The sequence below is a fragment of the Hypanus sabinus genome, chromosome 3, assembly GCF_030144855.1.
Source record: "Hypanus sabinus isolate sHypSab1 chromosome 3, sHypSab1.hap1, whole genome shotgun sequence".
Lineage (NCBI taxonomy): Eukaryota > Metazoa > Chordata > Chondrichthyes > Myliobatiformes > Dasyatidae > Hypanus > Hypanus sabinus.
In genome coordinates this window covers 42,267,793-42,283,986 of record NC_082708.1, presented here as the reverse complement: position 1 = coordinate 42,283,986, position 16,194 = coordinate 42,267,793, and the positions used below count along the sequence as shown (strand labels likewise).

The 16,194-nt window shown below is 37.4% G+C and overlaps 1 protein-coding gene across 8 annotated transcripts in view; it reads right to left on the bottom strand.

Moving 5' to 3' along the window:
* Window positions 1–13,791: 13,791 nt before the first annotated feature.
* Window positions 13,792–16,194, bottom strand: part of rnf6 (ring finger protein (C3H2C3 type) 6) — a 53,454-nt gene continuing 51,051 nt past the window's right edge. For all 8 annotated transcript variants that reach the window (XM_059964161.1, XM_059964168.1, XM_059964162.1 and 5 more), the window contains one exon: window positions 13,792–16,116. In XM_059964161.1, coding sequence (XP_059820144.1) covers window positions 14,285–16,116 — 1,832 coding nt within the window. In that variant the 3' untranslated portion in view covers window positions 13,792–14,284. The remainder of the gene's footprint in view (window positions 16,117–16,194) is intronic.

The following is a 16,194-nucleotide window of genomic DNA, read 5'->3' as shown; positions in this document are numbered from 1 at the left end:
TATCCACCATATCCATCTCTGTTCTAAATGGCCTACCCCTTATTCTTAAACTGTGGCCTCTAGTTCTGGACTCACCCATCAGCGGGAACATGCTTCCTGCTTCCAGTGTGTCCAATCTCTTAGTAATCTTATATGTTTCAATCAGATCCCCTCTCATCCTTCTAAATTCCAGTGTATACAAGCCCATTTGCTCCAATCTTTCAACATATGACAGTCCTGCCATTCCGGGAATTAACTTTGTGAACCTACGCTGCACTCCCTCAATATCAAGAATTTGGAGTCTCCCTCAAATTTGGAGACCAAAACTGCACACAATACTCCAGGTGGGGTCTCACCAGGGCCCTGTACAGCTGCAGAAGGACCTCCTTACTCCTATACTCAATTCCTCTTGTTATAAAGGCCAGCATGCCATTAGTTTTCTTCACTGCCTGCTGAACCTGCATGCTTGCTTTCATTGACTGATGTACAAGAACACCTAGATCTCGTTGTACTTCCCCTTTTCCTAACTTGAATCCATTTAGATAGTAATCTGCCTTCCTGTTCTTGCCACCAAAGTGGATAACCTCACATTTATCCACATTAAACTGCATCTGCCATACATTTGCCCACTCACCCAACCTGTCCAAGTCACCCTGCATTCTCATAACATCCTCCTGACATTTCACACTGCCACCCAGCTTTGTGTCATTTGCAAATTTGCTAATGTTACTTTTAATCCCTTCATCTAAATCATTAATGTATGTTGTAAACAGCTGCAGTCCCAGCACCGAACCTGCGGTACCCCACTGGTCACAGCCTGCCATTCCAAAAGGGACCTGTTAATCACTACTCTTTGCTTCCTGTCAGCCAGCCAATTTTCAATCCATGTCAGTACTCTGCCCCCAATATACCATATACCCTAATTTTGCCCACTAATCTCCTATGTGAGACTTCATCAAAAGCTTTCTGGAAGTCCAGGTACATTACATCCACTAGCTCTCCCTTGTCCATTTTCATAGTTACATCCTCAAAAAACTCCAGACGATTAGTCAAGCATGATTTTCCCTTCATAAATCCATGCTGACTCGGACTGATCCTTCTACTGCTATCCAAATGTGTCGCAATTTCCTCTTTTATAATTGACTCCAGCATCTTTCCCACCACTGATGTCAGGCTAACCAGTCTATAATTCCCTGTTTTCTCTATCCCTCCTTTCTTGAAAAGTGGGACAACATTAGCCACCCTCCAATCAGCAGGAACTGTTCCTGAATCTATAGAACATTGGAAAATGATTACCAATGCGTCCATGATTTCTAGAGCCACCTACTTAAGTACCCTGGGATGCAGACCATCAGGTCCCAGGGACTTATCAGCCTTCAGACTCAACAGTCTATCCAACACTGTTTCTTGCCTAATATAAATTTCCTTTAGTTCATCCTTTACCCTAGTTTCTTTGGCCACTATTACATCTGGGAGATTGTTTGTGTCAAAATCTAAAGTGCCTGTTCAATTCATCTGCCATTTCCTTGTTCCCCATAATAAGTTCACCCGTTTCTGTCTTCAATGGCCCAATTTTGGTCTTAACTATTTTTTTTGTTATTCACATGCCTAAAGAAGCTTTTACTATCCTCCTTTATATTCTTGGCTAGTTTACCTTCTTACCTCATTTTTTCTTGGCGCATTGCTTTTTTTTTATCTTCTGTTGCTCTTTAAAAGCTTCCCAGTCCTCTCGTTTCCCACTCATCTTTGCTATGTTATACTTCTTCTCTTTTATTTTTATACTGCCCTTTACTTCCCTTGTCAGCCACGGCCGCCCCTTACTCCCCTTAGGATCTTTCTTTCTCTTTGGAATGAACTGATCCTGCACCTTCTACATTATTCCCAGAAATACCTGCCATTGTTGTTTCACTGTCTTCCCTGCTAGGGTATTGTTCCATTGAACTTTGGCTAGCTCCTCCCTCATAGCTCCATAGTTCCCTTTGTTCAACTGTAATACTGAAACATCTGATTTTCCCTTCTCCTTCTCAAATTGTAGGTTAAAACATATCATATTATGGTCACTAACTCCTAATGGTTCCTTTACCTCGAGGTCCCTGATCAAATCCGGTTCATTGCACAACACTAAATCTAGAATTGCCTTCTCCCTGGTAGGCTCCAGTACAAGCTGTTCTAAGAATCCATCTCGGAGGCACTCCACAAACTCCCTTTCTTGGGGTCCAGTACCATTCTGATTCTCCCAGTCTACCTGCATGTTAAAATCCCCCATGACAACTGTATCACTACCTTTGCGACATGCCACTTTAACTCTTCATTCAACTTACACCCTACATCCAGACTCCTGTTTGGGGGCCTGTAGATAACTCCCATTAGGGTCTTTCTACCCTTAGAATTTCACAGTTCTATCCATACTGACTCTACATCCCCTGATTCTATGTCCCTCCTCGCAAGGGACTGAATATCATTCCTCACCAACAGAGCCACCCCACCCCCTCTGCCAGTCAGTCTGTCCTTTCGATAAGATGTATATCCTTGAATATTAATTTCCCAGGCCCTGTCCGCTTGAAGCCATATCTCTGTTATTCCCACAACATCGTACTTGCCAATTTCCAACTGAGCCTCAAGCTCATCTACTTTATTCCTTATACTCCATGCATTCATTTTTAGTACTTTTAATTCGTTACTCCCCTCTCCTTTCATTTCAATTCCTATTTCACTTGGCCATACTGTATGATCTCTTCTTGAGCTTTTTACTCCATTGATTCTGTTGTCCTTTTTAACTTTTCTTATTTTCACTTTCCCTTTAACTCCATCCTTATATTTCCAGTTCATCCCCTCCCCCCCCCCCCCCCCCACTACTTAGTTTAAACACATCTGTGTTGCAGTGGCAAACCTGTCTGCCAGAATGCTGGTCCCCCGCCTATTAAGGTGCAACCCGTCCCTTTTGTACAATTCATCCCTACCCCAAATCAGATCCCAGTGGTCCAAGAATGTAAATCCTTGCTTCCTGCACCAGTTCCAAATTAGCCATCATTTGGACAGAGCAGACTCTTTGGGCCAAATGGCCAATATCTGCTCCTACGTCTTATGGTCTTACATCCATCCTGCATACTGCCACAATGTTTTTCCTAATCAATAGTGCTATGCTGTTCCTCTTACATGCCACCGTTATTACAGATGAGGAGGAATTTCTTTACTCAGAAAATTGTCAGTTTGCAGATCACACAACGATAATGGGCTTTATCTCAAATAACAATGCATCAGAGTTCAGGAAGGAGACTAGAGCCTTGTGACATGGTTTTATGACAATAACATTTTCCTCAGTGTCTGCAAAAACACAACTGGTCATTAACTTCAAAAAGGGGTGGGGACGGATGTGCACGTCACATGCTCATGGTTATGTCAATGGTGCTAGGGTTGAAAGGACTGAAAGCTTTAAGTTCTAAGGAATGGACATCAGTCCTGGTCCAACAATATAGACCCCCCAGACAAGAAAGCTCATCAACACCTTTACTTTCTCAGGAAGCTAAATAGCTTTGGCATGCCCTCTTTGACCCTTACCAATTTTTGTAAATATCCCTAAGAAAGCACCCTATGTTGGTATGGCATCTGCTCTGCCCAAGGCCACAACAGTCTGCAGCGAATTGTGGACACACTTCGGCACGTCATAGAGACCAGCCTACCCTCCATGGAATCTAACTACTCTCCACCTTGATAAAGTAGCCATAAGACAGTAAGACAGAGGAGCAGAATTAGGCCCTCTGAAAATCAAAGTAAGCAACATCCACTGACTCTCCTTTGTCTATCCAGCCTATTATTTCCACAAAGAATTCCAACAAGTTTGTCAGGCAAGATTTCCTCTTAAGGAAACATGTAGACTTTGGCCTATTTTTTCATGTGCCTCCAAGAACCCTGAAACATCATCCTTAGTGATAGACTCCAACACCTTCCCAACCACTGTCAGGCTAACTGGCCTGCAATTTCCTGTCTTTTTCCTCCCCCCCCTTCTTGAAGAGTGGAGTGACATACCCAACATAGAAGACACCCTCCCCCACAATCAGGCCTGAAAGCATGTTATACCAGACTCAAGCACAATTTTTATCCTGCTTTTATAAGACTTGAACAATGACCTTTGTGCAAGGAGATGGACTCTTGATTTCACAATCCATCTTGCTTTCACCTTGAACTTTACCTGTACTGCACTTTCCGTTTAACTGCAACACTTTATTCTGCATTTTCTTTACCTTAATGCACTGTTGTAATGAAATCATTGTACAGACGCTATGCAAGACATGTTTTTCACTGTACGTCAGTACATTTGATAATAATAAGTTGATTTGAGGAAAATCTTGTTAACAGTTGCAGTTTAAGTTACAGCAGATCAAAAGAATCAAGTGCATGAAGTATTGAAGTTACGTTTATAGATATTACTGCAAGATTTTGTCACCTGGAGACCAATTGGTGACATTGTCATCTGCCTGTTCAATTTATTTTCTTTTTTTTTCATTTTCATTTTTCAATCTTTTTTATTGATTTTCAAATAAAGAATATACAAATACGAATCAAAAGGAGTTGAACGAGTAGATAATATAAAAGACATATAAACAGCAATATTAAAGACAAAAAGCATATAATATCAAACTCAAATAGGTAATATATTATGCTGTTACATGTACAATGGTCAGAGAGAAATTACAACCCCTCATAGCAATCGTAAAAAAAAGATTGGAAATTTTATTAATAGAGAAAAAAAAACCCCACTAACTAAACTAAAACAAAAAAGAGAGCAAGAAAAAAAAAGAAAGAAAAAGAAAGATTGGGCAGTCCAATTGAGGATAAACTTAAAAAAGAAAGAGAGAGAAAATAAAAACATATCCTTCCAGTCATCTCCGAACCTTCATGGACAAGGATATTTTCCAAAGAAAATAAAGATAAATAAATAAATAAAGATAAATTAAATCATGTGAAAATATTGAATAAAGGGTCGCCAGACTTGTTCAAAATCAAAAGATGTATCAAATATCCGGCTTCTAATTTTCTCCAAGCTTAAACATGACATGATGGAGGAGAGCCAGTAGAAAACAGTGGGTGAGTTAGATTCTTTCCAGTGTAGCAAAATAGCTCTCCTGGCCAATAAAGTTGAAAAAGCTATCACATGGTGGGCAGAGGCAGACACCTTGCTTGCTTTCTCTGGGAAAATCCCAAAAATTGTTGTAAGTGGATTAGGTTGAACATCCACATCTATAACTTTAGATAATATTCCAAACACATCCCTCCAAAAATTATTTAAACTTACACATGACCAAAACATATGGGTTAGAGTAGCCACTTCTGCGTTACATCTATCACAAATAGGGCATATATTAGGAAAAGCATGCACCAATTTATCTTTGGACATATGGGACCTATGTACTATCTTAAACTGAATTAAAATCTGGCGTGTGCAGGTAGATGAATTATTAACTAAATAATAAATTTTACTCCATTGGTTATCTGAGAGTGAATATTGAAGTTCTACTTCCCAGGAGCGTTGAACGCTATCATTAGGCAATGTGTGAACATTCATTAACTGTTTATAAATGATAGCTATTAATCGTCTTTGAAAAGGTTTAAACTGAAAAATAACATAAGCCAAATTTGAAGAGCAGATCAAGGGGTAATTTGGTAAAAAATAACGTAAGAAATTCCTAACCTGTAAATACCTGAAAAAATGTGTATTGGAGATATCATATTTATCCATTAACTGTGAAAAAGACATTAAACAGTCTTGTAAAAACAAATCTAAAAAATTTTTATTCCCTTAATTTTCCATGTTATAAAAGCCTTATCCAAAGTTGATGGCTTAAAAAATAAATTAGAAAAAATATTACTAGAAAGTAAAAAATCATTTAATTCAAAAAATCTACAAAATTGAAACCAAATTTTTAAAGTATGTTTAACAATAGGTTTAAGAGCTTGTTTACCTATTCTGGAGAACGAAAAGGGAAGAGGAGTTCCTAATAAAGAAGCTAACAAAAACCCCACTACTGAATTTTCCTCCAGCTGTAACCATGAAGGGCGATCTTGATCGTCTATATCATAAATCCAAAAAGTAATATAGCGAATATTAATTGCCCAATAATAAAATCTAAAGTTTGGTAAAGCCAGTCCTCCATCTTTTTTTGATTTTTGCAATAAAAGTTTATTCACTCTAGAGCTTTTATTATTCCAAACATAAGACAAAATCAGAGTCTATTTTATCAAAAAATGTTTTTGGAACAAAAGAAGGAACTGCTTGAAATATATATAAAAATTTCCGTAGAATAACCATTTTTATAGCATTTATTCGACCTATCAATGACATCGACATTGGTGACCATTTGGAAAGCGCCTGTTGAGTGTATTCAACTAAAGGGAAGAAATTATACCTATATAGGTCTTTTAAATTTTTTGTAATTTTGATACCAAGGTAAGTAAAATGGTTTTTGGCAATATTAAAAGGTATTTGATCATAATAATCAAAATAATTATTAATAGGAAATAATTCACTTTTATGTAAATTAAGTTTATATCCAGAAAAAGTACCAAATTCCATAAATATAGATAACATAGAAAGAATAGATATCTTAGGATTTGAAATGTAAACTAATAAATCATCTGCGTATAACGAAACTTTATGTAATTTATCCCCTCTCCTAATACCCTGCACAGAATTAGAATCCCTAAGAGAAATAGCAAGTGGTTCTAAAGCCAAATTAAATAATAAAGGGCTATGGGGACAGCCCTGACGGGTACCTCTATATAATCTAAAGTAAGGAGACTTTTGGTTATTAGTGAGAACCGCAGCTACCGGGGCATGATAAATCAATTTAATCCAGGAGATAAATCTTGGACCAAAATTGAACCTCTTCAAAGCCTGAAATAGATAAGGCCACTCCACCCTATCAAAGTCTTTCTCTGCATCCAAAGATACAATACATTCAGATTCTTTGGTTGAGGAGGAATAAATGATATTTAATAATCTTCAAATATTAAAATGTGAGTACCTATTTTTAATAAATCCTGTTTGATCGTTTGAGATAACATTAGGCAAGATACTCTCAAGCCTATTTGCTAGAATCTTAGAGAGGATTTAAAAATCTACATTCAGTAAAGAAATAGGTCTATAGGATACACATTCCAGTGGGTCTTTTCCTTCTTTTGGAATCAATGAAATTAGTGCTTCATAAAAAGTTTTAGGAAGGTTCCCAGAAGATGTAGAATCAGTGAACGTTTGATGAAGATGTGGTATAAGCGTTTCGTGAAAGGTCTTATAAAATTCCACCGTATAACCATCAGGTCCCAGAGCTTTACCTATTTGCATAGAGGATAAAACCTTGGCTATCTCCTCTTGTTTAATAGGTGCATCTAACATATCAGCATCTTGAATCGAAATTTGAGGTATGTTTAACCTTTGCAAAAATCTATTCATAGTGATATTACTATCAGAGAATTCAGATTTATAAAGATTAGAATAAAAGTCCATAAATATCTTATTAATTTCATAAGGTTCTAAAGTTTCTGTTCTATCTGGTCGGCGAACTTTTAAAATCTGTCTTCTGATCGTCCCAGCCTTTAACTGACCCGCTAAAAGTTTAGCAGATTTTTCCCCGTGTATTTAAACAAACTTTTAGATTTAAAAATTTGCTGTTCAATGGGAAAGGTTAGAAGTAAATCATACTGTGATTGAAGTTCGACCCTTTCTTTACATAGGTCTTCAGTAGGTTTAACTGAATACGCTTTATCTATCTGTTTAATTGTATTAATAAGCACTGACAATTCTGCTTTAGTTTTCTTTCTCAAGGCTGGTGAATATGAGATTGTCCCCTAAGAAAAGATTTCAAGGTGTCCCATATAACCAAATTTGACATTCCTTCAGTTGTATTAAATTCAAAAATTATAGAAATTTGCTCCTTAATAAAATTAACAAAAGCTGGATCCTGTAACAAAACGGGGTTCAATCTCCGCTGAGATTTTCAAAAATCTGTCTGGGAGCTTAAGGGTTAACTTTAAAGGCGCGTGATCTGAAAGCGCAATGATGTCATACGCACTCTCAACAACGGAGTTTAACAGACGTGTATCTTAAAAAAAAAGTAATCAATTCGGGAATATTTGTGATGGACGTGTGAAAGAAAGGAGAAATTTTTATTATTGGGGTGTTTATATCTCCAAATATCGACAAGGCCATATTCTAATAAAAAAGTTAATACAAGCTGCCGCTTTATTAGCAAGCGACGGATTGGTTGATAACCTGTCAATCGCCGGATTTAAGCAACAGTTGAAGTCACCACCCATGATCAGTTTACATTCATTGAGATTCGGTAACTCTGAAAAAAGTTTCTTAAAAAAATCAGAATTATCTACATTAGGTGCGTATACACACACCAGAGCTACCTTTTGCTCGCATAATAAACCAGCAACAATTCTTCCAATCAAATCAGTAGTAGTATTTTTAAAGAGCAAACAGGAGGAAATCTGCAGATGCTGGAAATTCAGACAACAACACACACAAAATGCTGGTGGAACACAGCAGGCCGGGCAGCATCTATAGGGAGAAGCGCTGTCGACGTTTCGGGCCGAGACCCTTCGTCAGTACTATTAAGGTGTACAAAAGGGGTTTGGGGACTAAGAAATATAGAAACGCCTCGTTTTACTAACCGACAGTGAGTGAAAAAGAGGCCCTTTCCAAAAGCTAAAAAATCTATCCCCATCCTGTTTTCGTAAATGATTTTCTTGCGCAAAAATAATATCAGCATTAAGTGTTTTTCTTAAAAATCTTTTTACGCTTAATGGGATGATTGACACCGTTCCAATTCCAAGATATTATATTAATTTTATTAACATCCATGTTTAAAATTGAGTTTAATATATAAAAGAAATGTTACGCAAGTACAGATTAAACCAAAAGGCGCGGGTACAACCAGAAGGAGTGATGCATTTACGAAAGAGAAATCCATCAAAAGAACTGCCCAATCAAGAAAAAAACCTACTCTAATAGACCCCTTCCCCTCCCCCCGCCCAATAGACAGAAAGGAAGGAACCAATAGGCTGGTCCCATGCTAATTAATCATCTTTGACCCTGTTCTCCAGCTTGCAGCTTCATATATAAAAAAAAGCAAAAATCCCACGGAAAATAGCCATAATAAAAGGCACAAACAGAATTCAACTACCATAATGTTGTGTCTAACATTAATAAAAACATAATCAACAATGGCCATCTTAGAATCAGCTAAAGTAGCTTAAACACATATTCAAAAGAAAGAATAAATCCGAGCAAATAATGTTAAAGAATATTCTTTCTCTCGAAAAATAAAAATAAATGAATATATGTATATAAAAGACCTAAAACTATATGTATTGAAACAAATAAAAAAATAAAAAGATTAATACACAACAGGTCCTACACGGACCACTAAAGTGCAACACTATAAAGGTTCCCTACAAAATAGTTATATATGTATTAATTATTAATAAGGTAAAAAAATTAAATGGACCACGTCCCATACCAGAGAGTGAAAAGGTATAACATGTACTTAACTCAAAAGCTCCATAACCAACTCATACAGCAGATACTTCAAAATTGGCTATTGAATAATCGATGGCACTTTAATATTTTATTCAGTAGGCTTAACTTTAAAGTTTTTAATATACTCCCATCCCTCGTGAGAATAGATTCTCAATGGTTGAGATTTTTCAGGAAAAATTATCAGCTTTGCTGGAAAGCGAAGTGAGGGATTTAAATCTAATTTATACATTTCACTCATAACTTCTCGATATTTCTTTCGGCAAAGATTTCGGGGGGGATCATCTTCAATTATACGAATGTGTGTTGAATTAAAGAGTAATTTCCGTTTCTTTCTGGCTTCGTGAAGAATAGCTTCTTTAGTCTTATAATAATGCAAAGAAAGTACAACTGCTCGAGGACGGCGAGAGAATGGAATTCTGAGGGCTCTGTCGATTAAGGGGCTAGCTTCGAGGGTCCCATTGAAAAGTGAATACAGCATATCTGAAAAGAATTTTAACAGATCGCCAGCTTCTGTATTTTCAGGCAGTCCCAGAATACGCAGATTCCGCTGACGCCTACTATCTAAATCAACCATTCTTTTCTTCGTTTTAGATAGTTCCGAGGTAATTTCATGGATTTTCTCTTCCATCGAAGATATCTTCATTCCTTGATCTTTAATAGTTTGCTTGAATAAATCATGCTCGCTCTCGATTCGGGTTGTAGTCTGCTGAAGTGTTTGAAGTTGAGAATCCAAGTTTTTTCGTAGAAATAGCCTTTTCGAGCTTCCCGTTTGAACCGGTCAGCTTATCAATTTTAATATTAAGCGATCCGAATTCCGACTTCATGTCTTGTATTGAAGAAAATATTCCCACTAGTATAACAGGTTCCTCCGTTTTCTTGGTTTGTTCCGTTTGCTCCATTTCGGGGAAAGTCTTGCCGCTTCTTAATTCAATACCAGAACTTTTTCCGCCATTGTAATTAGGTCGTAAAATACTTCAGTAGAAATAGTAAGTCATTAGAACTAAAAGAGATCTGTTAGTGGGATATAAAATATATTAAAAGAGAGAGAGCCGCTAGAAACGCGACCTACTCCACATGCTGCAAAGATGGAGAATCTCCCAATTTATTTTCATCCATTAGATGTTAAATAATTGATTTTAGGTTAAGGACAAAAGGCAAGGGAAAATACTGTGTATTTAACTGTATTAAGTTGTGAGGTTAAACTAAAAGGAAACTAGAAAAATAATTCAGATTATGTTAACTGAAAATGCTGGAAACATACAGCAGGTCTGGCAGTACCTGTAAAAAGAGAACGAAGTTAACCTTTCAAGTTGTAGACTGTTCATCGAAACTGGAAGAGAAAAAAAAAGTTTTAAGCGCCAGAAAAGCTGGTGAAGGGACTGACATAAGGCCAGAGTTGCTATGAGAATATGTTGTAGAAGTCATCCAGTTGAAGGGTTAATGGGAAAACTATTGATTTGACAAAGATAAAATCTACAGTCAATAATCTTACAGTGACTGTAAATACAATAATCCGTCAGTGATATTGGCTAGCTTTCTCTGTCAGAACAGTCTGACCAATTGTTCATGTACTGATGCTGTTCCCACATTTTGACACTCCTTTATGTTGTCGTTCCTCAATTGTCCACATGTCATAGCTTGTTTCCCAGCCCTGCACCCACAATTCTGTAACTGCACCCATTAACCTGTCGATGATCTCAAGTTTTTCCTCTGCTAACCCTGCCCTTCATTTATCAATATTCCTTTTGTCCTGCACCTCCCTCTCTGAAATTTAAAACGTGTTTTCTTTCTTTCCCATTTCTGATGAGGAGTCACTTACTTATTAGATTAGAAAAGTGAAACATAGTTTCACTTTTCATAGATCCTGGCTGACCTGCTGTAGGCTTCCAGTGTTTCCAAATTTGTTAATGAAATTAGGATCAATTAAATGGATTGTCCAGTTAATGACAAAGCAATAATTACTTATTACGGACATTGATGGATTTCTCCATTTCTGACATCAATTTCATTCTGAACGCAAAAGATCTCCAACTTCTAGAAGTGCAAGTAAGTGATCAGCCAATTATGCTGAAATAACCAAGATAGAAAACCAGAAAAAAAGACTCAAATTTTTAACCTGGCATATGACTATATATCATTGAAAGTAAACTAAAATATAAAGTATATTTTTTGAATAACAAAACCGTGGAATTTTATTCTGAAATAATTCCACATAAAATTAGATGTTCCAGCACAGAGTGAATTCAGCAGTAATTATGCCATTTGCAATTAATTGACAACTGGCAAGATTTTCTCTAGTGTTTTCATGTGGCAAGAGAGGGAAGATGGAGGGCCAGAGTACACTTAAGTGTACTTTACACTTTTAACTTATGTTAGAAGGCAACAGAATACAATATTCTCAAGTGATTTTAGTTTGTGAGATATTCAAGTTCTTGTTAAATATTTTATTCTTGTTGTTTCAAAAGAAATCCTTATTTCTTTCGTTGAGTGTAAGCTGACTGCTGGCTCACAGTACATTCCCATTCCTCCACTTAGCTCCCTGTAACCCATTCTCTCACATGCCAATCAATTCTCTGGCCCTCCATCTTCCCTCTCTTGCCACATGAAAACACTAGATAAAAACTTGCCAGTTGTCAATTAAGCTACCAGCATATCTCTGGGAGGTGGGAGGAAGCCAGAGTACCCGGGGGAATCCTACACAGTTGAAAGGACAATGTATCCACTCTACACTGACAGCATTTGAGATCAGAATCAAAAGTGATTCACCGCAGCTGTCTGCAACACCTCCCAATGTTCCATTGCTGTCAATTCAGTGAAATCACAAGGTGCTCATACAATAGAAGAGTAGAATATCATTAACATCAACATCTGGAATTCATTATTTTATTAGTGTAACAACTACTAAACTGGTGACATTTTAACACAACTACACCACCAAATGGTAAAAATCTTGCCTTTAAGACACCTGCAAAATCCAAGCTAATACTCAGCATTTAAAGAGATACTTAAAACAGAGAAAAATATTGAAATAGTTAAATTTTAAAGCAGAAGCTTACTTAAATCTCCACATACTACAATGCCTGAGAATATCTGAGAGTACTATCCAATATCTAAATGTGAAATACACTAGGCTTCCCTCAGTTGCTTCAGTTATGCCCCCAATAACCTAATTATACAAATCATTTTAATATCCAGCATACTGAAAAAAATGGTATAGCTTTACCCCTTTGGCATTAAATAGATTACTGATGTAAAGAATTTTTAAAACAACACCTTTGGGGATAGTTGGTGGCTGGAAGAATTTGTAGTCATTCCGAGTTCTGCAATAGTCCAGCTCTTTTTGCTGTCCACCCACCAAGAACTAATTGGAAATGTATCTTTTCAGGACCTCTGTCCTATTCATATTACCAATTAAGCTGGATAGTGTGTGAATAATTCATGGTATAATTAGTTTATTTAAAAACTCATAGCAAGTAAACAGCTGGCATTTAAGGAAGGGCAATTCTACCAATTCCATTTTGAAATCTTTACTGTTCCACTTTGACAACTGTTAATTCAATTATTGCACTCCTTTGTAGATAAAGAACTCAACACCAAGTCTGAAAACAAATCTGGGATGTATCACACCATTCCAATAATAGAGGTTGCCAAACCTCAGACCACTAGCAGTAAAATAATGTTGCATATTGTTTATAAAATGCCAAAATCTTGGCCCCCATATGCTTTGGACAAATAAAACTTGAAGCTTTTTAAAAAAACTATTGCAAGGTTCTGGAATGAGAATATCAAGTGCTCGAATTCTTCACTTCCTGATGCCAAATATAGTTTTTCAAGCTCCTAAACAATATAACTCTTCTAACAGGCTTTTCTCTATCCCTCAAACCTTACAAAATATATCACTAATAAAGGAAAGTTCTCTTTCCTACTGTTGTCTATGTGGTGAATAGAACTTTGTGGAAATATTGCAACCCCAAATCCACCAATCAGAAGCTATGAAGGCATAAATGGCAAGTTTACCAAGAAAATTTAGATTGAATAAACAGGGAAACATATGAAAATCTGACACAACATAGAAACTCATTTTCAGCAAAGCCAATTTGAATTACTTCTTTGGTATTACTTGTGTCAATACCAAATTTAAGAGTTAAGTGGGTTGGTCGAGGAAGACAGGAAATATTTGTACATAAACTCTTTGAGTTCATACCACACAATTGCTTTCAAACCCAAAATCTATGGCAACTATCTTGAAATTTAGTGGAAAACTTAGACAATTCCATTGTAAATGTTTGCAGTATCTTTATTTGCAGAAAATCAAGCTTATTTTCTGTGTGTAAATTTTTATTTTATTTATCATATTCAAAGATTATGAGCAATTTAATTCTGCTCGCCAGATACTTTATACTATTAGTCAGACTGAATGACAAGTGTTTTGTTAGTCTGCACTATTATCTTGTAACACAAAAAGAGCACACCATGAATCATAATTGCATCTACAATACAATGTATTACATATATGATTAATCACGTCCAATAATATACTTCAGGTTGGCTCATTTCCTTCAGTTCCAATCATTCCAATGACAAAGTGCTCAGCTCAACAAAAAAAATCTAAAAAAATAAAGCTTCAGCAAGAAGCAATAAGAATGTATTTCATGGTTCTATAATAGAATCTATAACCTTTGTTTTATAAATTCCCATAAGTCAGATTCCTAGTGCTTTGAAGTTTCCAAAATGAACAAGCAGCTTGAATAAAATGCTCCTTAATCAATTACTGGACCCCAAAATTGGCTGTCGACAAATTGGACAAGTGGAGTTTTCAGAAAGCCAGCGGTCAATGCAATGAATATGAAATTCATGTGCACACGGTAGTCTTCTAAGCTTGTTCCCAACTGCATAGTCATTAATACAAACACTGCAGGTTTTACTGACTTCATTCTCTGCGCTAACATTTCCATAATTCCGAGTCATAAGATTGTCAATTTGTTCTTTGGTCAGACCCCTCTGGCGCTCCTCTTCATCGTCATCATTCAACAGGAAGAAGTGAGCAAGCCGTAATATTGGCAAGGTACCATTTTCTACCAAACTATTTGTATCTCGAATTTGCCTGGTCTCAATGCTCTCAGCAGCACGGTCAAGGTTCTCATTCTGCACATTTTCATTCACTTGAACCCTTGCTGCCTGGTCTCCAGCTAATCTGTCATTTGATTCATTTCTTGAATTAGAGAGATTTAGATTTGAACTGGTCTGTGAGCTAACTGAATCAAAGCTATCAGATGGGTTCTGCTGAACTCTTTGGTTAAGTTCAGAATCTGAATCATTCTCCATTAGGGAGCTTAGTTCACCAAATCCTGTCATAATCTGACGCAGTATTGACCTCAAGGCTATAGATGATGGCTCACCAAGCCCAGTCTCAGATATCCTGCGCAGAGGTATACGGATGGTGCTGACGTAAGTCCTAATTCCGGCAAGTTCTGATCGTGAGATAGTACGGCGGAAACCACCACTGTCACTTTCAAAAGTCACTGTATTTTCTGCCATTCGGACACGGGAACGAGTTCTATTCGCAATACTATCACGATCTCTATTTTCTCCAGGACGTATCCTTCTAACTTGAAGATCCAACATAATTGTTGGATGCCTTCGAACACCAGAAGACCCACTGGAATGATTTCTCTCTCTTTCATCCATGGCCTCTTGTCTAAGTATGCCACCAGCTGACGATGGCACAGTAGTACTCCCATTAACAGTCTGGATTTCCTCTGTGGTCATGGTGGATTGATCCACAGTCCGTTGCCTTCTTGTACTCTGTCTCCGCTCAACATGGTCCTCCCGCTGCAATTGAGCCCAATCTGAAGAATTTACCATGGCACTCTCTCTACGCAAGGGGGATCGACTACGTCTGTTCTGTGAATTCCTGTAAGATCTGCGTGGTTCCATTTGCCCATGTAGGTCATTTCCACTCACAGAGTTTTGTATGCTGTGCCTCTCCAATTCAGCAACTTCAGTCTGACTGTGCTGTTCCTCTTCATGTGTTCTTCTAACACTCTGCCATTCTGCTCTTCGTCTGCTGATTCGCCGTTGACCAACTACACTTAAAGCTGTTTGTTGATTAGCGTTTTGTCTTCTTGACCTTTGTCTACCAGTTGTTATTTCAAAAGTTCCATTCGTGATACTTCTTTGGGCCATAAGTGGAGTAACCTCCATGCTCTCTACTTCGTCAGCGCTGATTGCAGTTCCCAGGTTATATTCAGAATTTGTCCGCTCAGCAGTCAGTTGGACATGGGCCCGAGTTCGACTTCTGGTACGACTAGCGACAGGAGCAAAACTTTGCTGCTGGACATTTTCTACGTTCCTATTAGTGTTACCTTCCAGTATTGATGTATCCAAAGACTGGCTATTGACAGTTTCATGTTCATGATTAATATTGATTTCCAGGCTGAAGCGGAACTCGCCACTATTGGGATTTGTTCGACTCACAGCTCTCCATGTCTGGTTCCCACTCTGTCCACTACGGGTGGCATTTCCTGTACGTCTAAATGTGTTAAGCCATTCAAGGAGGGAATCACTATTGGAACTTTCTCCTAGTAAGTCAGAGCCTAAAAAAAAGGGAAAAATGTATCATATTAGAATCATGTCAAAGATCGACAAATCCTTTTGTTTAAAATGACTTACCA